Source organism: Mus musculus, chromosome 10 (assembly GCF_000001635.26).
Source record: "Mus musculus strain C57BL/6J chromosome 10, GRCm38.p6 C57BL/6J".
In the NCBI taxonomy this organism is placed as follows: domain Eukaryota; kingdom Metazoa; phylum Chordata; class Mammalia; order Rodentia; family Muridae; genus Mus; species Mus musculus.
In genome coordinates, this window is record NC_000076.6 from 90,049,510 (window position 1) to 90,077,232 (window position 27,723).

General features: G+C 38.8%; 1 protein-coding gene across 32 annotated transcripts in view; it reads left to right on the forward strand.

The window, feature by feature from the left end:
* Positions 1 to 27,723, forward strand: part of Anks1b (ankyrin repeat and sterile alpha motif domain containing 1B) — a 1,100,386-nt gene that overhangs the window by 176,595 nt on the left and 896,068 nt on the right. For all 32 annotated transcript variants that reach the window (XM_030245360.1, XM_006514305.4, XM_006514301.3 and 29 more), the window contains exons 4-8: positions 307 to 603; positions 19,959 to 20,034; positions 21,559 to 21,660; positions 24,470 to 24,583; positions 27,467 to 27,633. In XM_030245360.1, the coding sequence (XP_030101220.1) occupies positions 307 to 603; positions 19,959 to 20,034; positions 21,559 to 21,660; positions 24,470 to 24,583; positions 27,467 to 27,633 (756 nt within the window). The remainder of the gene's footprint in view (positions 1 to 306; positions 604 to 19,958; positions 20,035 to 21,558; positions 21,661 to 24,469; positions 24,584 to 27,466; positions 27,634 to 27,723) is intronic.

Consider the following 27,723-nt stretch of genomic DNA (forward strand, 5'->3'; position numbering starts at 1 on the left):
TTCTGGACCAGCAGGGCCACTGACCTGTGTGGCTAAGCCATTACTCTTGGAAGCCAGATTATGTGATACAGGGAAGTCTGATTTTTTTTTTTTTATATTGGAGTGGTAAAACTAAGACTTGATTTTGATGCAATGAGTGATGATGTGTACTTTAATCAAATATAAAATCCACTTAGATGTTCCTCACTAAATAGGTTATGCTTAAATTCGCATCTACACACATGCCAACTTTTAAATTATTGTGTTTAGAGTTTGATGCCTAATTAAATTTCTGAAGGCTGTCTTTCGTCTCTTCGCCTTAACTAGAACAACGAGAACGAAACCGCCCTCCACTGTGCAGCGCAATACGGACACTCGGAAGTAGTTGCGGTTCTCCTAGAGGAACTCACGGACCCCACGATTAGGAACAGCAAACTCGAAACACCGCTGGACTTGGCAGCACTGTACGGGCGGCTGAGGGTGGTGAAGATGATCATCAGCGCACACCCAAACTTAATGAGCTGTAACACCCGGAAGCACACGCCGCTCCACCTCGCAGCCCGCAACGGTCACAAGGCCGTGGTCCAGGTGCTGCTGGAGGCGGGGATGGACGTGAGCTGTCAAGTGAGTCTGGAAGCTGTGCGTTTAAAGGCGATGCTGCTGTCCTGCGCGCTTTTGGGAACGTGAGGGGGATTGAAAGCATCAGTTATAACTGTGTGATAATTAGAGGTCTGCGGATTATTAGTAGACGGAAGTTCTAGGCAGTACCGTGTGTAATTGTTTTCTTTTCCTGGTGTTTTACCTCCAGCCTGGCACACTTACAGAGCGAGGCGAAACTTAGTGAATGACCTATACGTTCTTTGAAGATCTATTATTGTTATTTTATGTATATGAGTGTTCTGACTGTGTTGTCTGTGTATGCCTGGTGTCGGGTATTGGATCTGCCGGAACTGGAGTTATACACACTTGTGAATAGCCATATGGGTGCCAGGAACCAAAGCTGGTCCTCTGCTATAGTAGCAAGTGATTTTTTTTATGCCTGAGCCATTTCTCCAGGCTCAGCTGTTAATACTTTTAGTATATGGTCACAATGCATATTACAGTATATATTTAGTGCATATTTAGTCTATATCTGCAATAACGCTTTCAGTATTATATTCAACGCTAAGCGTACTGACTCATTTAGAATCCAGAGGTCCCAAATGTCCTATGGATTGGAGTACTATCCATTTCTAGTGAAGGGAATTAGGAATTAGGTCTACAAGTCTTGTCTCAGACATAGCTGATAAAACCAGAATGTCCGTTTAGATTTACTGGTTAAGTTCTAGGTCTCTTTCCAATATAATTCACCATCTATACAGTGTGGTGACAAATCACTATGTCCACAAAGACTCTGAAAAAATGTAACAATCTCTTGCAAGAAGACCACACCTCTTAATCCTTCCCAAACATTTCCACCTACTGTGGATCAAGCATTCAACTATACAAGGCTATGGGGGCCATTCTTAATCAAATTACCACAGTAGAGCAGCAGGCAGGGTCCACAGCTAAGAGAGACTGGAGAGGACACTTTTCCCTAGGAGCCTGCACAGCACCTTTTGGCACTATGAAAGCCAACCAACACAAAGGACGTTTCCATCTCAGTTCTGGCTTTATTTCTATATTTCTGCATCCAAATATATGGTGTCTGTGTTTTTCCCTATGTATATTGTGTTGTAAGTTAGATACCTGTCTCTGTTAGAGGATGGGTGGACATCATGAGAGGTGATAGGAAAGGTCTTATCAATAAAGATCTGCTTGGTCAGTTTGGGCCAACATGGCAACATTATGATGCTAAGAAGGAAAGAGAAAGGAAATATCCAAGGCCCCTAGAGAGCTATGCTTAATCCTAGCACTTTGCTGATCCTGCTATGTTTGGTTGGCCAGAGCAAATTACAAAGGTCACCTAAATTCTTTAATTGGGAAAATGGTCACTACCTGTACACTAGAGGAGAACATTAATTATAAAAGAAGTTTAAAAAAAGAAATAAGTGAGCCCAGTTTCACATATAATCTGCAAATCCCATGTAGGAATAGTGTCCCATGATGGAATTACTGGGGTAATAAAATTACCTGTACAGAATTGTACAGAGATTGAGTTATGGGTTTCTCAGCTGTTCCCACACAGACCACTTTATATAGTAGTTTTGTTGGTGGAGGTTCACACTGGAAATCTTAGTACTTTGGAGGCCAAGATAGAAGGATCCCAAGTTCAAGGTCAGCATAGTTAGTGAGTTTTAGGTCAGTCTAAGTAATAGAGTGATATTCTGCCTCAAATTTTGAGGGGATGACTTACTGCTTAAAAAAAAAAGAATTTAATTTTGTGCATGTGGAGCTTTGCCTGCATGTATGTCTGTGTACCATGTGTATCCAGTGCCTATGGAGGCCAGAGGAGAATGCTAGATCCCCTGGAGTTACAGTTTAGAGGGTCGTGAGTGGGTGTTGGAAACTGAACCTAGGTCCTCTGCAAAAGCAACAGGGTTTTAACCACGGAGCCATCTCTCCAGGCCCTACTTACTGCTTTTTATTTTTTGAATAAGGATTTTAATTTTATTACTTAAATTAACCAGTTTTTCCCATTGGATCCACTCCAAAATGTTTTTAATATCAGATAATGTTTGTGGGCATGCTCACTGGCTAAGAGTGAACTTCAACAGATTCTGAGGGTTGAAAGTTCACTACATAGCTGCAGCCAAACAGTTGAAAATTGCAGAGTTAAACTTCATCCATGTGGGTTGTATGTGTTTGTTTTCCATACTCTTTCTTTGTGAGCGTACATGTGTGTGAATGTGTATATAGGTCAGAGTTGATGCTTGCAGGTCTTCCTCAGTTCTCCCCCCAGCATTGCTTTCTGAACCTGGAGCCTGTTGTCTCAGCAGACTGGCTGACCAAGAAGCCCCTGCAGAGACCTGCTTCTGCACCTCCACATCTAGAGAGGGACTCACCATACCCAGCTTCCACGGGTATCTTAAAGATCTGATCTCAGGTCTTCATGCTTTTGAAAAAAACCACCTTACCTACCGAACTATTTTCCCAGTGCCTTAGAAATGTAGTACTGCATTAGTATTCTCTCTGGAAATTTTGTTTTTTGCAGTTTTTCCTTTCTAAGCCATGCTAAATTACTGCCTGTTTGAATTATTAACAAAATGCTGTTTCTGTTTGACTAAATTTCATGTTAAGTCAATGATTTCTTATTTGAAATTATCAGGGATAGAAGTGCTTCAGAGGATTTTGAATCTTGGACCGTTTGCACATAAATAAGGAAATATTTTGGGAGTAGGACCAAAGGCCACATATAAAATTTATTTATATTCTCTCTATGCCTTACATGTATAGCCTGAAAGTGATTTCAAACTGTTTCTAGTGTACATGCATTTTGACTGCCATGAGGAAGCTGTAGAAATTTCTTTCTATTCATGACATCATGTCAATTCTCAAGCTTTTTAGATTTTGAATTTTCATATTAGAGGTGTCCAGCTTGTCTTATATTTATTTATAAATATAAGTGTTAAATATATAAATAGTCTTAAAAAGTCTTAATCAAGTCAGCCCTATTCAGAAAGCAGGAATGAACTCACAATATTTTATTAGAACTATCATTCTTTTCTATTTATTTTTTTAATCCTGATTTTTGGTAACTAGAAAGCAAAAGTCTTGTATTATGCTAGTCCTTTAACTGTACATCTTCCTTATAAATTTCTTTTATTAAATCTTAACAGTTCATTTACTAGCATAACATTAATGTAATTATACATTGTATGAAGATTCAGTAAAAATTGCCCAAAGTTGATAATCAAAAGGAGAAGTTGCCAAACAGGGAGCAGCTCAAATGTAAACCTGACTAGAGAATGGTTTGGTTTTAGCACCTCACAGTGGCAGGATACGATGTAAGTACATCTAATGAAATATATCACCATGAGCTAAACTTGTTACTCTCTAACCTCTCGAGATAATTTTACAAACTTCTTCAGATTTCAACACTTCCTTCTCTGCATGCTTGTTTCAATTTTACCTTTATTTCATTGAGAAAAAAAAGTATTTCATATATGTATGTGCACACCATGGAACATGTGGAGGTCAGAGAACACCTTGTGAGGAGTTGGTTCTCCCCTCTGTCATGTAGGTTCTAGGGATTGAAGTCAGGCTGTCAGGTTTGGCCGCAATCACCTTTAACCCCAGAGCCATAGCATAGACCCGTCTTTCCTTCTGGGTCTTGTAAATGAACCGTTTGTCTTTATGACCAAGATTAGCTCTTCAGCTTGTACATTTTGTCCTGTCTCCCTATGACTGCTGGGGTATATTACTCTGTCATGGTAAATATTATGTGGGTGTTTCTATCCCACCTTAGATCATTCAATTTTCAAATAAAAGAGACAGAAACCTTTCTTTGTATTTATAATAAGACTTAAAGCACTAGAGCTGGGCAGATATGAACCCTCTATGCTAGTTTGTCTATATCCCTGTCAGTAACCCCGATATACCACTTGCTGTGTTTTGCCTGGGCTACTCCTAGTCCAACTGGACAGCCTTGTACTCATGATCCACCCACCCCATAGCACCTTCTTCTCTCCTCCTCTTTCCATTGTGGTCTCTGCCTCAGACCCCAAGCCCAGGAGCGGAAGCCCCTCCTATCTCTCTTCTGCCCAGCTACAGGTGTAGGCATCTGTATTCAATAGTTTTAAATTAAAGAGCAAGATTTGCACAACAACAGCTGGCATACATGAGATTTTACTTTCCTTGAGGCAACTAGACCTTGGGATACGTAATTTAGCATTGCAGTGCATAGCAACAGGCCAAACCTCAACAGTACTCATATTAATAACTTAACAAAAAACAACTCTGTTTTTCCTTTTCAACTGTATCATCCCCATAAGGACACAATGAAATTGTAACACATCTCGTCCTTTTTTTAAAAAACAAAACAAAACGAAACAAAACAAAAACCTTCTTGTGACCTCATGATTCCTTTTGGTTGCCATCCCCTTTCTCTGATTCCATTTATATTTATTTAGTTTTGTGATGACCTTTTAAAATAAGATAACCTAACTTAGTATTATTAGGCTACATACTCCATGACATCTGAGATGTAACTTCTGTGGGAAAACACAAGTTCTAATGTGTGTTTGTGATGGGAACAAATGACCATAATTATTTAGCAATGCAGAATCGACTCATTGTGGCCACACGTGATTAAGAACTGTTGACTGACAATATAGAGGATCTGGAAGGCCGGAATGGGGGCTGGCAGCAAGAAAGACATAGTAGGTTCTCATGCGACTGTATCATAAGACAAACTCTCAAAAGTCTAGGTGACCACAGACTTAAAGTGCTATAAGCAGCACAGGGAACAAAGTCACTTAGCAATGCTGCCCTCTTAGTAGTTTACACACAAAATATGCAAATGGCCTGCAAATTCATATGTTGAAGGCATTTAGGATGAATTGGCAGCAGAGTTTCTTACATTTTCTTTTTTTTTCTTTTTTTTTCCATTTTTTATTAGGTATTTAGCTCATTTACATTTCCAATGCTATACCAAAAGTCCCCCATACCCACCCACCCCCACTCCCCAACCCACCCACTCCCCCTTTTTGGCCCCGGCGTTCCCCTGTACTGGGGCATATAAAGTTTGCGTGTCCAATGGGCCTCTCTTTCCAGTGATGGCCGACTAGGCCATCTTTTGATACATATGCAGCTAGAGTCAAGAGCTCCAGGGTACTGGTTAGTTCATAATGTTGTTCCACCTATAGGGTTGCAGATCCCTTTAGCTCCTTGGGTACTTTCTCTAGCTCCTCCATTGGGAGCCCTGTGATCCATCCATTAGCTGACTGTGAGCATCCACTTCTGTGTTTGCTAGGCCCCGGCATAGTCTCACAAGAGACAGCTACATCTGGGTCCTTTCGATAAAATCTTGCTAGTGTATGCAATGGTGTCAGCGTTTGGATGCTGATTATGGGGTGGATCCCTGGATATGGCAGTCTCTACATGGTCCATCCTTTCATCTCAGCTCCAAACTTTGTCTCTGTAACTCCTTCCATGGGTGTTTTGTTCCCACTTCTAAGGAGGGGCATAGTGTCCACACTTCAGTCTTCATTTTTCTTGAGTTTCATGAGTTTAGGAAATTGTATCTTATATCTTGGGTATCCTAGGTTTTGGGCTAATATCCACTTATCAGTGAGTACATATTGTGTGAGTTCCTTTGTGAATGTGTTACCTCACTCAGGATGATGCCCTCCAGGTCCATCCATTTGGCTAGGAATTTCATAAATTCATTCTTTTTAATAGCTGAGTAGTACTCCATTGTGTAGATGTACCACATTTTCTGTATCCATTCCTCTGTTGAGGGGCATTTGGGTTCTTTCCAGCTTCTGGCTATTATAAATAAGGCTGCTATGAACATAGTGGAGCATGTGTCCTTCTTACCAGTTGGGGCATCTTCTGGATATATGCCCAGGAGAGGTATTGCTGGATCCTCCGGTAGTACTCTGTCCAATTTTCAGAGGAACCGCCAGACTGATTTCCAGAGTGGTTGTACAAGCCTGCAATCCCACCAACAATGGAGGAGTGTTCCTCTTTCTCCACATCCACGCCAGCATCTGCTGTCACCTGAATTTTTGATCTTAGCCATTCTGACTGGTGTGAGGTGGAATCTCAGGGTTGTTTTGATTTGCATTTCCCTGATGATTAAGGATGTTGACCATTTTTCAGGTGCTTCTCTGCCATTCGGTATTCCTCAGGTGAGAATTCTTTGTTCAGTTCTGAGCCCCATTTTTTAATGGGGTTATTTGATTTTCTGAAGTCCACCTTCTTGAGTTTTTTATATATGTTGGATATTAGTCCCCTATCTGATTTAGGATAGGTAAAGATCCTTTCCCAATCTGTTGGTGGTCTTTTTGTCTTATTGACGGTATCTTTTGCCTTGCAGAAACTTTGGAGTTTCATTAGGTCCCATTTGTCAATTCTCGATCTTACAGCACAAGCCATTGCTGTTCTGTTCAGGAATTTTTCCCCTGTGCCCATATCTTCAAGGTTTTTCCCCACTTTCTCCTCTATAAGTTTCAGTGTCTCTGGTTTTGTGTGTAGTTCCTTGATCCACTTAGATTTGACCTTAGTACAAGGAGATAAGTATGGATCGATTCACATTCTTCTACATGATAACAGCCAGTTGTGCCAGCACCAATTGTTGAAAATGCTGTCTTTCTTCCACTGGATGGTTTTAGCTCCTTTGTCGAAGATCAAGTGACCATAGGTGTGTGGGTTCATTTCTGGGTCTTCAATTCTGTTCCATTGGTCTACTTGTCTGTCTCTATACCAGTACCATGCAGTTTTTATCACAATTGCTCTGTAGTAAAGCTTTAGTTCAGGCATGGTGATTCCACCAGAGGTTCTTTTATCCTTGAGAAGAGTTTTTGCTATCCTCGGTTTTTTGTTATTCCAGATGAATTTGCAAATTTCTTTTTCTAATTCGTTGAAGAATTGCGTTGGAATTTTGATGGGGATTGCATTGAATCTGTAGATTGCTTTTGGCAAGATAGCCATTTTTACAATGTTGATCCTGCCAATCCATGAGCATGGGAGATCTTTCCATCTTCTGAGATCTTCTTTAATTTCTTTCTTCAGAGACGTGAAGTTCTTATCATACAGATCTTTCACTTCCTTAGTTAGAGTCACGCCAAGGTATTTTATATTATTTGTGACTATTGAGAAGGGTGTTGTTTCCCTAATTTCTTTCTCAGCCTGTTTATCCTTTGTATACAGAAAGGCCATTGACTTGTGTGAGTTAATTTTATATCCAGCTACTTCACTGAAGCTGTTTATCAGGCTTAGGAGTTCTCTGGTGGAATTTTTAGGGTCACTTATATATACTATCATATCATCTGCAAAAAGTGATATTTTGACTTCTTCCTTTCCAATTTGTATCCCCTTGATCTCCTTTTGTTGTCTAATTGCTCTGGCTAGGACTCCAAGTACAATGTTGAATAGGTAGGGCGAGAGTGGACAGCCTTGTCTAGTCCCTGATTTTAGTGGGATTGGTTCCAGCTTCTCACCATTTACTTTGATGTTGGCTATTGGTTTGCTGTAGATTGCTTTTATCATGTTTAGGTATGGGCCTTGAATTCCTGATCTTTCCAAGACTTTTATCATGAATGGGTGTTGGATTTTGTCAAATGCTTTCTCAGCATCTAACGAGATGATCATGTGGTTTTTGTCTTTGAGTTTGTTTATATACTGGATTACATTGATGGATTTCCGTATATTAAACCATCCCTGCATCCCTGGGATGAAACCTACTTGGTCAGGATGGATGATTGTTTTGATGTGTTGTTGGATTCGGTTAGCAAGAACTTTATTGAGGATTTTTGCATCGATATTCATAAGGGAAATTGGTCTGAAGTTCTCTATCTTTGTTGGGTCTTTTTGTGGTTTAGGTATCAGAGTAATTGTGGCTTCATAGAATGAGTTGGGTAGAGTACCTTCCATTTCTATTTTGTGGAATAGTTTGTGAAGAACTGGAATTAGGTCTTCTTTGAAGGTCTGATAGAACTCTGCACTAAACCCATCTGGTCCTGGGCTTTTTTTGGCTGGGAGACTATTAATAACTGCTTCTGTTTCTTTAGGGGATATGGGACTGTTTAGATGGTCAACTTGATCCTGATTCAACTTTGGTACCTGGTATCTGTCCAGAAATTTGTCCATTTCGTCCAGGTTTTCCAGTTTTGTTGAGTATGAAGTGCCCCTCCTTGTCTTTTTTGATGACTTTGGGTTGGAAGTCAATCTTATTAGATATTAGGTTGGCTACTCCAGCTTGTTTCTTCATACCATTTGCTTGGAAAATTGTTTTCCAGCCTTTCATTCTGAGGTAGTGTCTATCTTTTTCTCTGAGATGAGTTTCCTGTAAGCAGCAAAATGTTGGGTCTTGTTTGTGTAGCCAGTTTGTTAGTCTATGTCTTTTTATTGGGGAGTTGAGACCATTGATATTAAGAGATATTAAGGAAAAGTAATTGTTGCTTCCTGTTATTTTTGTTGTTAAAGTTGGCATTCTGTTCTTGTGGCTGTCTTCTTTTAGTTTTGTTGAGGGATTATCTTCTTGTTTTTTCTAGGGCATTGTTCCCGTCCTTGTATTGGTTTTTTTCTGTTATTATCCTTTGAAGGGCTGGATTCGTGGAGAGATAATGGGTGAATTTAGTTTTGTCGTGGAATACTTTGGTTTCTCCCTCTATGGTAATTGAGAGTTTGGCTGGGTATAGTAGCCTGGACTGGAATTTGTGTTTTCTTAGTGTCTGTATAACATCTGTCCAGGCTCTTCTGGCTTTCATAGTCTCTGGTGAAAAGTCTGGTGTAATTCTGATAGGCTTGCCTTTATATGTTACTTGACCTTTTTCCCTTACTGCTTTTAGTATTCTATCTTTATTTAGTGCATTTAATGTTCTGATTATTATGTGTCGAGAGGAATTTCTTTTCTGGTCCAGTCTATTTGGAGTTCTGTAGGCTTCTTGTATGTTCATGGGCATCTCTTTCTTTAGATTTGGGAAGTTTTCTTCAATAATTTTGTTGAAGATGTTTGCTGGCCCTTTGAGTTGAAAATCTTCATTCTCATCCACTCCTATTATCCGTAGGTTCAGTCTTCTCATTGTGTCCTGGATTTCCTGGATATTTTGAGTTAGGATCTTTTTGCATTTTGTATTTTCTTTGACTGTTGTGTCGATGTTCTCTATGGAATCTTCTGCACCTGAGATTCTCTCTTCCATTTCTTGTATTCTGTTGCTGATGCTCGCATCTATGGTTCCAGATCTCTTTCCTAGGGTTTCTATCTCCAGCGTTGCCTTGCTTTGGGTTTTCTTTATTGTGTCTACTTCCCCTTTTAGTTCTAGTATGGTTTTGTTCATTTTCATCACCTGTTAGGATGTGTTTTCCTGTTTTTCTTTAAGGACTTCTACCTGTTTGATTGTGTTTTCCTGCTTTTCTTTAAGGGCCTGTAACTCTTTAGCAGTGCTCTCCTGTAATTCTTTAAGTGACTTATGAAAGTCCTTCTTGATGTCCTCTATCATCATCATGAGAAATGTTTTTAAATCTGGGTCTAGATTTTCGGTTGTGTTGGGGTGCCCAGGACTAGGTGTGGTGGGAGTGCTGCGTTCTGACGATGGTGAGTGGTCTTGATTTCTGTTAGTAGGATTCTTACGTTTGCCTTTCGCCATCTGGTAATCTCTGAAGCTAGCTGTTATAGTTGTCACTGTTAAGAGCTTGTTCTTCAGGTGACTCTGTTAGCCTCTATAAGCAGACCTGGGAGGGTAGCTCTCTCCTTAATTTCAGTGGGCAGAGTATTCTCTGCAGGCAAGCTCTCTTCTTGCAGGGAAGGTACCCAGATATTTGGTGTTTGAACCGGCCTCCTGGCAGAAGTTGTGTTCCACTCGATAGAGGTCTTAGGATCCCGTGGGGAATCCTGTGTGGGCCCTTGCGGGTGTCAGGTGACTCCGCTGGCAAGGTACCCCGGTGCCTGAGTGGAGTGGGAGGGACTTGTGCCCCAGGTCAGGCCCGGGTAGTCTGCTTCCCTATTTCCCGCAGTCTCAGATTCCACGCGATTGGATTGGGGCAGGGGCTGTGTTCCACTCACCAGAGGTCTTAGGATCCCGTGGGGAATCCTGTGTGGGCCCTTGCGGGTGTCACGCGAGTCTGCTGGCAAGGTAGCCTGGGGCTCGAGTGGAGCGGAAGGGAGTTTCTCACGTTTTCATTCCATGTTTGCCTCTTGTCCTGGTCTCCACCCGTCAGGTCCCCAGATCGCCTTCTCTTGACCATGTCCCCATCCATCAGGACCCCACAATTGTATCCTCTTGACCAGATCCCCATGCATCAGGGCCCCATGGCTTTGCATTTAGATATTCTTCCTTTATGTCCACTCTTATTTCTGTGTTAACCTCATTTAACCTCTTCTCTCCTTCCAATGACATATTTATCTGATAACCACCAAGTTTCTTTCTCTCTTTTACTTTTATTTTTTTAAACCTGGATTTCACTCTGAACTCTCAGTTGGTATGTATAATTATTTCCTGGATATATTATTAGATGGATAAGGAGACTCCCACATTTCAGGTTTCCCAAATCAACATTTAGCTTTTATATTCATTTCTCCCTTAGCTTGCCAAGCCCCTTCTTTCCCCTATTTCAACAAATGCCAGGAACATTCACATTCATCTCGCTCAGAGCAGATCCCACAGGCTCCAAGGTCAGGTTGAGAATGTCACTATTTAACAATACCTCCCATTTTATCACATCAGCTCAGACCCTCACCACCTCTTGCTTCTTCCTTCCTCTGTTTTCCCCTTTCCTTCCTTTCCTTGTTCAAGTTGCTTTGACAGAATACCACAGTCTGATTTGCTTATGCAAGAAGAATTAATTTTTTTCACAGGCTATAAAGTCTAGGATCAGGATTTCAGCAATCTTGCTTTGGGTTAACAACCTCCTCCTGTCTTGTTAATATTTTCTTTTAGGAGACTTTTCTTCTGAATACAAACAAATGGAGAGCAAGTTCTCTGCTGTCACTGCAGACACTGGTCCCATCAGATTAGCACTTTACTAGAGATTTAACCACTTACTTAAAAGCCTTTTGCTCAAATAACTCACTGTATGGATTAAACATCAACATCTGGGTTTTGGGGGAGACACAAATGTTCAGTCACTAACAGATTCTCTATAGTCTGGTTTCACTATAGTAGCTAGCAATGGTGCCATTAAATGAAGTCAGGTCATTCCACTTTTCTACTCATAACTCTCCATTGTTTTTCTATCTCCCTCAGAGCAAATGTAAAAATTCTTCATGTGGTGGGCACAGTTTCATTATTTGGTGTTATAAAGGAAACAGTTTTGAGATTTGCTTGTAAATTAATTTGAAGGTCAAGGAAAATCTCTTAACCACTTAGTCGAGGCTCACTGTGTAGGGGAATAGTCAAAAAATTGGAAGAGTAGAGCAACCATCTACTACCACAGAATTTCATAAGAAAAAAATACAGGGAAAGGAAGAAACTGAGAGAAGAATATTTAATGGAAAGCACTCTGTAAAGTAGTTACAAGAGGAATACCAACAGCACAGCTTCGTACACTCATGTGTTCTCTGTGAGTTCACTGAGTGCCAGGCGTTGCCTGCCATGTGTCAAGGTTATAACAAAAAGGAGACAAAAACTTCCAGGAAGAAGTAAGAGGACTTTGACAAAGTAGAATCGAGAGAAATAAGATCTTGGGTAGAAGTTTGAAGTAGTAGCAACTTCACAGGAAGTTTCTTTGTTTTGGTTTGGTTTTGGGTAGTGGAAAGGTGCATATGCTACTGGAGAGTGGAAGGACTCTATGAAGAGACTGAGGTTGCAGCTGCAAGAGAAATTGTGAAAATATACATAATGAGCAAAATTCAAGAAGAAGCAGAGAGCAATAAAGAACACAAATGAAGGGTTAATTTTAATGGGGAGAAAGGATGCTTCCTTTGGGAGAATGAAGAGAGGACAGGCAAAGACAAAAGCTGATAATCCCCAAGCAGGAGGTGTCCATTCCCATTTTGAATGGGAGGAATATTATTTTTGAATCATTTGAATGCTTGCTATATTTCCATTTTCCTATCTTCACCCAGCCTTAACCATCTTTTAAATTTTAGCTCTTCTCCACATGTATTCTTAATCTTAATGTGTCTACAGACACATTAGAATCTGATGGTAGTCCTGAAAATGTTGGTACTGTGTAGATGAACATACTTGAAGTAAGAGGTTCATATGTCCAGCCTCTATTATAACCTGAATGCAGGCAAGGGCAGGTAGGAGTGCAGCTCAACACAAAATCCTAAACTTTATAAAAATGTTATGAGTCTTTAAAAAAAAAAAAAAGAAGACTTTTTTTTTTTCCTCCCAAGACAGGGTTTCTCTTTATAGCCCTGCCTGTCCTGGAACTCACTTTGTAGACCAGGCTGGCCTCGAACTCAGAAATCTGCTTGCATCTGCTTCCCAAGTGCTTGGAATTAAAGGCGTGTGTCACCAAGCCTGGCAAAAACTTCTATTTTAGCAATTTGGTCGTGGAGTTCTGGCATAAAATGTCATAGATGATAATGTCATTTTGCAATGTTAAAAGGTTAGACACATCTGTAGAACACAAAAGTTCCTGCCCTGGAGCTCATACAGATGTTACCTTTGCTAGTGAAGACTGGGATGTTCTGACCTTTGGAACTTTTCTTTTATCCCGAGATAATATGTGTCATGGTAATAACCAAGGTGCCAGGCACTTTTATTCTTGAATTAAATATTGTTTTTAGTAGTATTTTCTTCCTTGATCCCCATTAAGGTTCTACTTATCCACTGGTTATTAGTTCTTACAGTTGTGAGACTTTTATAATTCTTCTAACAAGTGTAGATTTTTCCTGCTGATCACAACCACTACTATGTTATTATCTTATCAACATTCTCTGTTTCTGCCTAAAATCAAGATCTAGTCTTTATTTGGTATCCTTTGGAGGCCTCGGGAGGTTGTGGTTAAAATGTTAAATTTGGAGGTAGACCAGTTAGCCCAGCTCTGGCTTGCACATATGCCTTTTCTATGTGCTACTTCTCCGTTACCTATTTTATAGCATCCCACTCCTATTGTCCCTTCTCTTGAATTCCTTTCCCCACCCATGGCTCCTTTTTACTTTCTTTGTTTCTGTAGTTACTCCAGGCTATGCACTCACCTCTAAAGTTTCAGAGTTAGGATTCCCAGATAAGAGAGAACATCCAACCTTAGCTTTTCAGGGTCTTGATTACCTTACTCAGTATAATATTTCATCATTTATCTGAAAATTTCATGGTTTCATTTTTTTAAATTTTTCATGGTTTTATTTTTACTTATATGAGTACACTGTAGCTATCTTCAGAAACACACCAGAAGACTATGTAAGATCCCATTACAGATGATTGTGAGCCACCATGTGGTTGCTACGAATTGAACTCAGGACCTTTGGAAGAGTAGTCAGTGCTCTTAACCACTGAGCCATCTCTCCAGCCATCATGGTTTCATTTTTTTTTTCAGTAAAATAGAGTTCTATTATATTTATGTATTATTCTTTCATTACCCATTGTTATTTGGAGGACATGTAAGTTATTTCTATCCTAGCTGTTGTAGATACAGTAGCAATGAATATGGCTGACCAAGTATTTGTGGAGTAGGGTGGTCAGTCCTTTGGGCATATGCCAAGGAATGGTGTAAATAATTCTTAAATTTTTATAACTTACGGTGAAAGTGTGTACTTATTTTGGAATTCATCACATTTTCAAAGGACAGAGCCCATAGTTGGCGTGTATAAACTACGGGATTTGTGATATTACTGTAGTATGTAGTTTCTTGTATTGTTGGGAAAACTCTCTTAACAGTTTTTATCATAGCTTATAAAATAAAGTAGTTAATTGCATCAGCCTTAAATTTGGACCATTGATCCAGTTTTACATTGTGTTGTATTCTGTTGAAATAATGAGCTCTTAGGAGAATTGTTCATGGCTGCAAAGGGCTCAGATCTTGCCTGTTTATCTGTTGTCTTTATGTCCGTAGTAAGGCTGCACACCATAGTGAGAATCCTGCATGAATCATTCTCACCTCATAGTGACTAGTTCATAAGAAAGAGAGAAATGTTTCTATTTTGTGAAATGGTTTGAAGAGTATTGGTATTATGTCTTCTTTGAAGGTCTGATAGAATTCTGCACTAAACCCATCTGGTCCTGGGCTTTATTTGGTTGGGAGACTTTTAGTGACTGCTTCTATTTCTTTAGGGGCTATGGGACTGTTTAGATGGTTTATCTTAACTTGGTTTAACTTTGGTATTTAATATCTGTCTAGAAAATTATCCATTTCGTCCAGATTTTCCAGTTGTGTTGAGTATAGGCTTTTGTAGTAGGATCTGATGATTTTTTTTAATTTCCTCAGTTTCTGTTGTTATATCTTCCTTTTCATTTCTGATTTTGTTAATTTGGATACTGTCTCTGTACCCTCTGGTTAGTTTGGCTAAGGGTTTATCTATCTTGTTGATCTTTCTCAAAGAACCAGCTCCTGGTTTTGTTGATTATTTGTATAGTTCTTTTAGTTTCTACTTGGTTGATTTCAGCCCTGAGTTTGATTATTTCCTGCCATGTACTCCTCTTGGGTGTGTTTGCTTCCTTTTGTTCTAGATCTTTCAGGTGTGCTGTCAAGCAGGTAGTGTATGCTCTCTCCAGTTTCTTTTTGGAGGCACTCAGAGCTGAGTTTTCCTCTTACCACTGCTTTCATTGTGTCCCATAAGTTTGGGTATGTCGTGTCTTCATTTAGATTTAATTCTAAAAAGTCTTTCTTTATTTCTTCCTTGACCAAGTTGTCATTGAGTAGGGCATTGTTTAGCTTCTATATGTATGTGGGATTTCTACTGTTTTTGTTGCTATTGAAGATCAGCCTTAGTCTGTGGTGATCTGATAGAATGCATGGGATTACTTCAATCTTCTTGTATCTGTTGAGTCCTGTTTTGAGACCAATTATATGGTCAATTTTAGAGAATGTACCATGAGATGCTGCAAGAAACACCTCATGTTTTGTTTTAGGATGAAATGTTCCATAGACATCTGTTAAATCCATTTGGTCTATAACTTATGTTAGTTTCCATGATCTGTCCATTGATGAGAGTGGGGTATTGAAGTCTCCTACTATTATTGTGTGAGGTGCAATGTGTGCTTTGAGCTTTAGTAGAGTTTCTTTTATGAATGTGGATGTCTTTACATTTGGAGCATAGATGTTCAGAATTGAGAGTTCTTGGTAGTTCATTTTTCTTTGATGAATATGACGTGTCCTTCTGTATCCTTTTTGATAACTTTTGGTTGAAAGTTGATTTTATTCAATATTAGAATGGATAATATACTCTTCAAACTATTCTACAAAATAGAAACAGAAGAACCACTACTGAATTCATTCTATGAAGCCACAGCTATGCTGCATATTCTCCATTGAGGATGGAAGAGTTTCTGTCTAATCGGGAACTTGTTACAATTTCCTTTTATAGAGGACTTCACAAGGGATTTTTTTCCTACTTCTATCATGTTTGATGTTCCAAATAGATTTTAAAAACTGGTTGAGTGCATATTACTTTTAGTTTCAGAAGGCATCATGTATATTTAAGAGGCATTTAACTATTATAAATTATTTTGATGACTTAAAAAAGATGTCAATACTGAGTTGTATATTTTAAAATCAATTTTATTAGTTTAATAAAAAAATTCTCAAATTCCAGAAATCATGAGGCAGCTAGAGAAAAGTGTAAAATTACTTTAAGCACCAACGATCTCATTAACGTGTGAAGAGTTTGATGCCAAAGTCTGTATTTTATTCATCACTACACCCCTAGTAACTAGCATTAGACCAACATTTATTAGGTGCTCAATAGATGTGTGTTAAATGAATATATTGAGAGCTCTAAAGTAAATCAGTTTTAATAATTTAACGAAAGATACAAAGGAGACCACAGCAATATCTAAGAAACACACTAAACTTTAAGTTTAAATTAAAATTATTAATCCTAAAGATATATTACAAGTATTTCAAATAACAAAGTTAAGCAGAAAATAGAAGTTGAGTGTATTTTCTCTGTCTCCCTTCCCACTAAAAGTATGCATATAGATGAAAACTAAGTTCTATAAAATAATATTACTTAATGTAAGGAGATTATCAATAATAGTCTTCAAGTTATTTCATAAATTGTGCACTTTATCAGTATAGCATGTTCATAAAGTTTACTTTCCATTTTAGTTTAAGGAAAATAAAACTGGAAAAAAAGAAAAAAGAGAAATGGTTGGGGTAATAGCTCATAGTATGAGGTGTTTGTTGTTTAACCATGAGGATATGAGTTTGGATGCGTATCACCTACTTAAAAACCAGTCATGGCTACATGCGGCTGTCACTTCAGTGCTGACAGGCAAAAGCAGGCAGATCCGAGGGGTCTGTCGACCTGCTGATTTAGTTAATTTATCTGAAACAGTGAGCAAGGGTTTAGTGAGAGAACCTTTCTCAAAAAATAAGATGGGAAAGTGGTTAAGAAAGGATTCCCAGCACTCACCCTGCTTCCGGCTTGTGTACACACAAGAAATGTACATACATACATACATACATACGTACGTACGTACGTACATACATACATACATACATACATACATACATACATACATATATAAAGAAAAAAGAGGGCAAGAAGCTAGGTCCCAGAGCTGGAGAGATGGCTCAGCAGTTAAGAGCACTGACTGCTCTTCCAGAGGTCCTGAGCTCAATTCCCAGCAAGCACATGGTGGCTCACAACCATCTGTAATGGGATCCAGTGCCCTCTTCTGGTGTGTCTGGTGACAGTGACAGTGTACTCACATAAAATAAATCAATCTTTTAAAAAAGAAGCTAGGTCTTACACTATCTTTCAAAGATACTCTTCTTAGGTCTCTCTCACTTCTTAAAGGTCACCATGAGGTGACCTAACCTTTATCACATGGCCATTGAGAAACACTTAATACCCAAGCCATAACACACAGATTAAAGTGTAAGCTTTTTATCTCCTCTCAAGGAATAGGAAAATGTCTCTGTCCACACTGAAATACTTTTTAAAAGAGTTGAAACAGTTTCTTTTTCCTCCAGTACATAGCTGTATATTTATAACCTTTTTCTTTCCGTTTTTATCATCACCTATAATGCAGCCACATTATAATTCAGAGAACTTGAATCACCCTGCCTTGTAGATATGTACAGATCTTGTTGATATTCAGTGTTACTCAAGCCTTCTTCCCAATATGCTTATTTTAGATTGTTTTAATTAAATGTTTATTAAAGTACATATTTATTAATTAAAGAAACATTTACATTTAATGTTATTATAGTGATATTGTTTCAAATTGAGATCTTAAATATCCCAATAGTAGTTACTTATGCTACAGGAAGACAGAATGGATGGATTAACATTATTCACACCAAGCATTGAGGAGCTACTAGGAGTTTGTTAGATTCCACAGAGAAATCAAAATAGGATATTTGTATAGCTCAAGAAACCCCTTCTCTTTGAAATCTTTCCCGATTTTTCTTAAGGAAGCATACAATTAAAAAAAAAGATATTGTTTACCTTTCTACTGAGCATATGGCTTATGGTTGATTCAGGAAGCAAGATTGTAATGTGGTATTATATTTACTATGGAAAGAAAATATGTATGGGTATGAAATATGTGGAAAAGCAGTAGATTTCAGGGCAATGAGCAGCTTCCTTAATGAGGTTACATTAAGCTAAGGTTCCGAGTGTAAGGCAGTTAGTAGGTCCTCAAGGTAAAGACCCTTTAGACTCTCGGCATCATGGGGACATGGCAGAAGTTGGAATCTTTGGGTCTCTCCTTTCTGGCCACAGAAGTAAAAACTGGAAATGGGGTCCAGATACCTAATGGCTGATTCTTCACTTTTGCCTCCTCCTTCCACCCTCCCTCCCTCTATTCTTCCATTCTTCCCTCCCTATAACAGTCATATCTTGTACCTTGTACCTTCCTTTCTCCTTCCTCCTCCCTCCCTCCCTCCCTCTATTCTTCCATTCTTCCCTCCCTATAACAGTCATATCTTGTACCTTGTACCTTCCTTTCTCCTTCCTCCTCCCTCCCTCCCTCCCTCCCTCCCTCCCTCCCTCCCTCCCTCCCCTCCCTCCCTCCCTCCCATCCTTCCTTCCTTCCTTCCTTCCTTGATTGCTTCCTATTCCTGACTTTCTTCTTTTTTTCCTTCCTTCATTTAAAAAAATTATTATTTTATGTGTACGGGTCTTTTGCTTGTGTGTGTGTGTGTGTGTGTGTGTGTGTGTGTGTGTGTGTGTGTACTATGTGTGTGTTGTGTCTGAGGACAGAAGAGGATGTCAGATGCCCTGGGATTAGATTTACAAGGGTTGCAAGCTGCCATGAAAGTACTAGGAATCACATGGGGTATCTGGAAGAGTGGCCACTGTTCTTTCCAGTCCCATTGCTCCCACCCCCTTATTTATAAGTTAAGGTCACAAGTCATACTGTGTGTCTCAAACTGGCCTTGAGCTCACTAACATAGTGAGCTCATAGAGGTAGCTCAGGCTGCCTTTGAACTTGGGGTAACCCTTTTATTCAGTTTCCTGAATGCTAGGATTATAGTAATGTGTCACTGTGCATGGCTAGAATTGTGTTTTCAAACAAGTTCCCCTAGTGATTATGATTCATGTTGACCATTGAAAACAAGCTATCCAGATCGAGAGGGCTAGGGGTTTGACCTGCCTGTAAAGGAATGGGCCTTTGACATCCGTGGAGGGAAATGCAGAGAACAGCAGTAGCATTGATAAAGAATGAGGTCAGTGTGCCTGGAGCAGAGTGTGTGAGTCAGCCGGAGGGTTAGGAGGATGCAGAGAAAAGCAAATGCCACTTTAAGCTGTTCAGATTTCATTCATCATAAATGCCTACTTACATATTTGTCCTCTTGAGTGTAATGGGAATATGCAAGGGTCCAAGACGATAGTTCTCTGTTTATAACTCCTTTCACTCTACGTGTTTAATAACGTGTATAATAGATACTCATGAAAGCCCTGTGTAATAGGCGTTAACACTCTTAGTTGATGGTTGAGCAAGATTGAAGCAAAGAGAAGGTGAGTCACTTCCTTAATATAACTATTCAGAAGTAGAGATACAGGTCTCTGGGCTTTGCTCCTGGACCCTTTTCCTCACCCCTGACACAGACACACAGACACACACACACACACACACACAGACACACACACACACACAGACACACACACACAGACACACACACACACACACACACAGACACACACACACACACACACACAGCTTCTATGACACAGAGCTCCAAGATTGTAGAAAAGCTGTTTGAGTGCCTAAATGCTAGCAAATCTGTGGGAATTCCAAATGCAGCTATGCCTTTTCTTTCTCTTTTCTTTTCAGACAGAAAAGGGGAGTGCTCTTCACGAAGCGGCTTTGTTTGGGAAGGTGGATGTGGTTCGAGTTCTGTTAGAAACAGGTAGCTATCATGGTTCTCCATGGAGCCTGTCCTGCCAGGTACTTTGGCTATCTATTCCAGGGTTAGATGAAAGAAGATGGTGGCTTTCTTCACAAATGACACTTTTCTCCAATTTGAGATAGGTAGTCATACCATGTAGAAGTGGGCCTTGATACAACTGATCTATTTAAGTGAGCTGGAAGCAACCACCAAGAGGAAAAGGAAAACCGAGGGACCAGCCCCTGCGGAGTTATGGCAGCTGTGTGGTTTGTTGGTCTTTTACATTGTGACCTATGGCCAACAGAGATTTGTGTCCCTTTTTCTTAGGACATGTTCTCCTTCTGATCACTCATAAGCCAAATAGCTGTTGTTCATTGGCTACCGGGGCTCAGTTTTAAAAGGAATATTTTAGAGGGAATATTTTGAAGAAAAAACAAAGGTAGGCTTATTTATATAATATGCATATTTTGATTGTAATGAAATAAAGTCAAAATTGAGGACAGTTTTTAAGAATCGAAAGTAGGAGTACAAATTATTACTGTACACAGCAGGATTAAGTCATGTTCTATAGTTTAGTGTGTTTAATTTGATCTGTAAATGAAAAATATAGGTATACTATCATGTTGTTACCCTGCTTACCCTATGTTAAAATTTCATACTATTAATTTTGACAGGCAGCCCAGTAATAGAATAGATAGATGGCATGAGAAAACCAATTAAATATATAAATTATTAAATATATACTATACATTCTCACATAAGCTTAAACAAGTATTTAATAATCTTATGGTTAACTAACATCTGGGATAAATACTATACATTGGCTTCGTTTGCAATCAGGCATTTAGAAAGTTTGCGAGTTGTATTAGAGTTTTGGAAACTAATCCCCAGATTAAAATAAGTTCTCTAGTACAGCACATAATTTTGGAACTAGAACAAGAGCAGAGGTGTTTCAGCCACACAGTTCAGCAGGTTTGTTTAAATAGCCCATGTAGCCGGCAACTGAAGATAGTCTGAAATGAACAAATGATGGAGATATCTGTAGGCACAGTAGATAGACCCTTGAAATGGTCTTACCTTTTCAAATTTGTTAATTTCAAATAGTCTATGAGCGTTCTTACATTACACTCTATACAATTATCATTTATTAAAAAATTAAAATTGTATTATACAGAATATACAGATCACCTGGCTATCGCACATTAGGGTTTCAGGTGATGAGTGAAACATATTTTTCACTTTGATAGTAGGCTCTTTATTTAGTTTACTAGCTACAACCCAGAAGGGACCCAAGGGTCCTGAAAAACAACCTTTATGATTGTTTCAGAGAACTTTAGGAGAGTTGATTCATTATCCGGAATTTTTCAGTTTTTAAGTGACATCAGGCCCCTGTCTTCTCTCTTGTTAAAATCTTATGTGGGTAACTTAGTTTTTAAATCACCTTCAGTGCTTGGCCTATATGCGTTTGAAATTAGAACGGTTACATATCGGCAGTATCATCTGAGGACGCTCCAGTGGTACATCTAGTTTTTCTTTCTCCTCCAGGAATTGATGCCAACATAAAGGACAGTTTAGGTAGAACTGTCTTAGACATTCTAAAAGAGCACCCGTCTCAGAAGTCTCTCCAGATTGCAACGCTCTTGCAAGGTAAACAGCACCGAGTGATGGGTGACTTTGCCTTACAGCCAAGATTAAATGGAAGCTGTAATTTTTATTTGGGGCTTTGATTTGGTACTTAATGTTCAATTAACTAATCATTTGCATTTTTTCTAGCATATTTTAAGCTACATAAAAATTCATTAAAATGTTTTAGTTCAATGTTTGCTCAGTATGGAAAAGTTTTTATTTACTGCTTGATAATTAAAAAAAATGTTTTAAGAAACTCATGTAGTAAATGTGGATTGTGATAGCTTGAAGTGAATAGGCTATCTGAATTGGCAATGACTAGATATTATTTTTTCTTCGAATAATACCTTAAGATTTTTCAGAGATTTTCTATAATTTTGTCTGATTCCTATGACCATGAAGTAATTAAGTGGTATATCATCACCTGGCACACAAGCGAGAGACACTGAAGCCTTGGGAGATGGTTTTTGCTCTTACTCAGTCTCCACTCTGTGCTAAGTGGTAGACAGTACATGAATGTCGAATTGACAACAGCCACAGTAGATTGGCTGAACGAATTCTGATTGCTTCTTCTTATGCATGTAGATTGGCCACAAGTGCAGTAGTGGAGAGGTGGGGGGGACATGCCAGTTTTATTCATTGTCAGTTGGGACTCTTTTTACAACATCATTTTCTAAGAAAATGTGAGAATTAAAACCAGATGGGGCTGTGGAAACGTAGATGTCAGCAAGCGTCAAATAAAGTATATAGATCAAAATGGCCATTGTGCCTTTTTCCCAACTGATTTCTAAAACCTTCACAGGGAGTTTAGGCCCCTCTAGTTTTGTGGTCACTAAAGAAGCTAATCAGAGGTCAGAACACCTCCGGATGAATCAGGGAATCCAACTACAACTTGTCTTATTAATCCTAATTGAACCAAGTTGAATGAAAGCTAAAAAGTGGTGTGCCTAGTGGATATTTCTTCTACCTTCAGGGCACTTTGATTTGACGCTAGACTTTGACCTTTAACTGAACTTTAAAAAAAAACCTTGAAGTTTGTGTATATCTTTCAGAGAAAGTAAAATGGAACTTTCTAACTAAAATGGGGCAAGATGTAATTTTAGAATTTTTAGACATATTACGCTGGCTCAATGTGTTAAAAATATTCAGTAGGAGCAAACTGTCTGCTCTCTTAAAGGCCAAGGTTGATTATCTGTGCCAGTTTGCACTGGGGCACATTAGGACATCTTTGAATATTTCATCACATTGGAAAATACCTTATGTTCTTTTCTTTCTTGGATGTCAAGTTGCTGTGCCTTTTAAATTAAATGAAAAGGTTGGTATTGAAGTGAAGCCAGTCTATCATACCCATAATTGCAACTCACAAGTTTTCATAAAGTTGCTTTTCAATCTACATCGTCACTTCATGCTTGACAAATATTTTAGGATACAATTTTGCAGGTTGCTTTCTTGCCCTAGTAGAATTTGCCTTGGAAATTTGTCCTTTGGTCTGAATTATTCTGAAGGTGATAACTGGCTGATGTTACAATGTGGATTCTTACGGAGCAGATTATTTCTGAATAAAGAACACAAGCAAAGGAGCCCAGTGGGAGACAATCTGATTTTCCCCTTTAGAAGGAGGCTATAACCTAGCCCTACATGGGCTCAATATTTTAGTGGATAACAGATATTTTCCTTAGACCAGAGATATTTTACCAGCACTGCTTCCATAAAATCCAAATTAGCTGTCAACATTTTTTTTTTTAAATCCACAATTGTAGTTGAATCTTCAGAATTTTGGCATCTGTGGAAATACAGGCTTCCATCTTATGTAAGTGCTGAACTTTTAAATGGCGCACCTGCTGTCTTATTAAACACGTTCTGTCCTGGCCTGTTCTTCCTGTGCCATCCAGGCTGAGTGTTCATTGACACTTATCACTGCATTCAGTGTCGTTTCCCCTTTGATTAAGGCAACAGCGGCATGTTTTGATGTCCCCTCTCTATCTGGTTCCACCACTTAGTAGTGGGACAAGTTTGTCACACTCCTCTTGTGAGTTGTCATCTCTAAAATTGAGACAGAGCTGGGAATGGTGGTGCATGCCTGTGAGCTCAGAACTCAGGATGCTAAGCCAGGAAGTTCACAAGTTCAAGGTCAGCCTGGGCTACATGATGAGGTCCTGTCTCAAATCTCAAATCTAACTAACAGCACCCCCTCCAACAAACACACAGACCCAAACAAACTGAGATAATAATAGTGAACAAGCCAGCTTTGTAAGGATTAAGAAGCTTTACTTATGTCAAGCATTTAGAATCATGCTGTTATTTATTATGGTTCTATCAAAAACAAAAAAAAAAAAACAAACAAACAAGAAAAAAGTGAAAGATAGGTTGCATGCAGGATATTCCTTCAAGAGTGACAGGAATGACTTTTTCTGTATATAAATGAAGTTTAGTGTGAGTGTTGTGCTTATCTTTTAAGCTTGCACCACCACTGTCCGTTTCATTCACTCCTGTTGCCCAGGTGGTTGATCACACCCATTGGAATCGAGCATCTCAGTTTTACAGATCACATCTATTCGGAGCATCTTTTGGGGGAACTTTAAATTGTCAAACAGAAAATATTTAACAAGATTAAGGGGATGCTTATGTCTTCGACAGACATGTTTATCTCTAAGGAAACACTGTTTCTACTTAAATGTTTTATTAAGCTCACAGCTTATGAATTTTTTGGACTTCTTTCAGTTTCTGATTATTTTATTTCTTTAAAAACTTGGGATTTATTTGTGGTAGCTCTTGATTTTGAGCACCCATGAATGCAATGGCATATTCACAGATTTAATTCTACCCACAGATTACTTGGAAGGCGCAGGAAGGTCAGCAGCAGTCCTGGAAGAGCATGCTCAGGAAGATACAGCACAAGAGACACACCTTTCGTCTCCTGCCGAGTCTCCTCAAAAGACTAAAAGTGCGTAGTTGGTTAAACCCCTGAAACAGTGCCAGTCATGTCTGGTCAAATTTGTCAAAGTGCATAGGAAGGGTTGGCACCAATAGAAATGTCCAATCAAGGTTTTTTTTGTGTATGTGTGTGTGGTTTATACTTCATATTTTATATATTTCCGTAGTCAGCATTTATAGAGTTTCTGCTGATTGTTTGGAATTATCATGGTAATGACATATGGATTGTTCATGGCACTGACATAGAATTACATGTGTCACTGACCTAGGGATTACATGTGTCACTGACCTAGGGATTACAGGTGTCACTGACACAGGAATTACATGCATCACTGACATAGGGATTGTTCATGGCACTGACATAGGGATTACATGTGTCACTGACCTAGGGATTGCATGTGTCGCTGATTGCATGTGTTACTGACATAGGGCAACAAGCAAGGTAGTTAGCAATCCCAGTAATGAAGTTTATATGGAGTAGAAATGTATTTTCTCTAGCTTTATGAGGTGTATTTGGCAAATACTTTTATATTTGCAGCATATAATGTGAGGTCTTGGCACACACACAGTGAGTTGATTATTACATCTAAACTAATTAACAAATGTGTCACTTTGCACAATCCCCACTTTTTGTTGGTGAAAACAGTATCAAATGTCATGGGAAATTTCCTGAGTTAATCCATTCTCTCCTGACTGAAACTGTGAACCCATTAATCACTCTCTCCATCATTTCCTTCCTACTGTAGACTCTGCTAACCACAATCCCTGTCTGCCTTTATAAGTTAACCTTATATCGCTCATGTTAGTGAGATCATCCAGTATTTGTTTATTTCAGCGTCAGCTTGCTCAGCTTCCAGTGACATCAGGGCTTACTCAAAAGATAGGCACCCTTCTCACAAGTGTTCATAGTGGTCTATTATCCATTTGTATTTTCCCCATCCATCCACCCACCCACCCACCCATCCATCCATCCAACAAAGGACTCTTAATTTTTTCCTCATATCGTAGCAATCCTAACCCATTCAGTTAAAATGGGACACATATGTTTCTATTCAAGATGTCGATTTTATTTACTAGAGGTAGACATTAGAAGTCGGTTACTGGGGGCTGAAATAGCTCAGCTGGGAGAGTGTTAGACTGAAGTAGGTTGCTGTACTGAAGAGCTCTCATGCTTTTCTACAGTGGCCTGTATGTTCCCACAACAGTATACACAAAATTCTTCACCCCAGGCCTCTCCAACATTTGCTTTCTTTTATCATTTTGATAATAACTGTAAAACAAGACCTCTTTGTGGTTTTAATTGGTAGTTCCCTGATGGCCAGTGATGCTGCATATCATTTTAATGTATCTTTCTTTCTTCCTTCCTCTTCCTTTCCTTTCTTCCTTCCTTCCTCTTTCTTTCTTTCTTTCTTTCTTTCTTTCTTTCTTTCTTTCTTTCTTTCTTTCTTTCTTTCTCTCTCTCTTTCTCTCTTTTCTTTCCTTCCTTCCTCCTTTCTTTCTTTCTTTCTTTCTTTCTTTCTTTCTTTCTTTCTTTCTTTCTCTCTCTCTCTCTCTCTCTCTCTCTCTCTCTCTCTCTTTCTTTCTTTCTTTCTTTCTTTGAAAAATAAAAGTATATCACTTGCCAATTTAGCCAATTTAGGTTATTTGATCTTGTTTGGTTACTGAATACACACACACACACACACACACACACACACACACACACACACATGTATATTCAGATATTGAGCCTTTATCAGATCTATGATTTGTAAACATTTTCTTTCACTTGATAAGCTGCCTTTATTTTATGGATTGTTTCCTTGTCCCACAGAAGGCTTCTCCTATGATTTAGTTCATTTACCAACTTTGATTTATTACCCTGGGCTTTTGGTATCTAAAAAAAAAAAAAAGCATTTTTCAGACTGAGGTCAGGAAGCTTTGCACTTTTTCCAGAGGATTTTATGATTTCCTTCATTAAAATCTTAGTGATTTTTCGGCTGATGAATGCATATGGCACAAGGTACATTCACTGTGATTCCTGTCTACAAACATGCAGGCTCCAGCATCCTCTTTTCCATGTTGGAGGTTCCTGGCATTGTTGCTGGGAAGTGTCAATAATAAAAAAGATATTATGCAATCATTAAAACAAGATACATAGATCAGTATAAAAGAAAAAACTAGAAATAAATCTAAAATCTATGCTCATTTCATGTCATCTTAATTAAAATTTTATTGTAATTGCCGCAATTAATTTTCAGAGTAAATTCTGAGTTCAAAGTACTTTTTCTGAAGATGTCAAGAAAAATTCTTATTTACTATAAGTTTTGGCACATGATAAAAATCATCTTTTCCTTCTGTTTTTCCTTTTTCCTTATATATCACAATTCTGATTACCTATAGTATAGTTCTTTGTTTAAAGAAGTTAATGGTATTTATGTTTGTTGAAATAGGACATAAGTTTTCAATATTATTTCAGGCTGGTTAATGAATGATTAGATTCTGTCAGTGAAATAAAATGCCAATTAAAAAAAAATAAGTCCAAGTGATTGATTGTTAGTGGTTGCATGTGTGAAGCCCTGAGTTCGAGTTCCATGCTGCCACAAAAGAAGAAAGTTAAATTACTGTAAAAAAAAAATAAAGCTACAGAAACTAGTCACTGTCTGTAATTAAACTTTCAATACTGATTTCTATTTTGGCAAAGAATAGCTACAGTTAAAATTGGAGCCTCCTTTGTCTGTTAGCATGGTCGTATTAATTATGCTTAGTGCCTTGCTTCTGCCTGATGTTTCTAGCCACTTACGTGTTGTGTTTTGTCCTCTGTCAACACGGCAGTCTCACTTACATGATTAAACATCACACCTCAGTAGTAGTATTTCTTGTATCGTCTGAAAACAACTTTGTTTTCTTGTAGGTGAAACTGTCACTGGAGAACTATCAAAACTCCTGGATGAAATAAAACTCTGCCAAGAAAAGGACTATTCCTTTGAAGATCTGTGCCATACGATCTCAGACCACTACTTAGATAACTTGAGCAAGATTTCAGAGGAAGAGCTTGGGAAAAATGGAAGCCAGAGTGTAGTAAGTAAGGGGGGCGGGACAAAGACACTGCATCTGGTCTGTCTTTCCAGCTCAGTGCCTACCCCTGCGGCCTAGGATCTGTTGATTGAC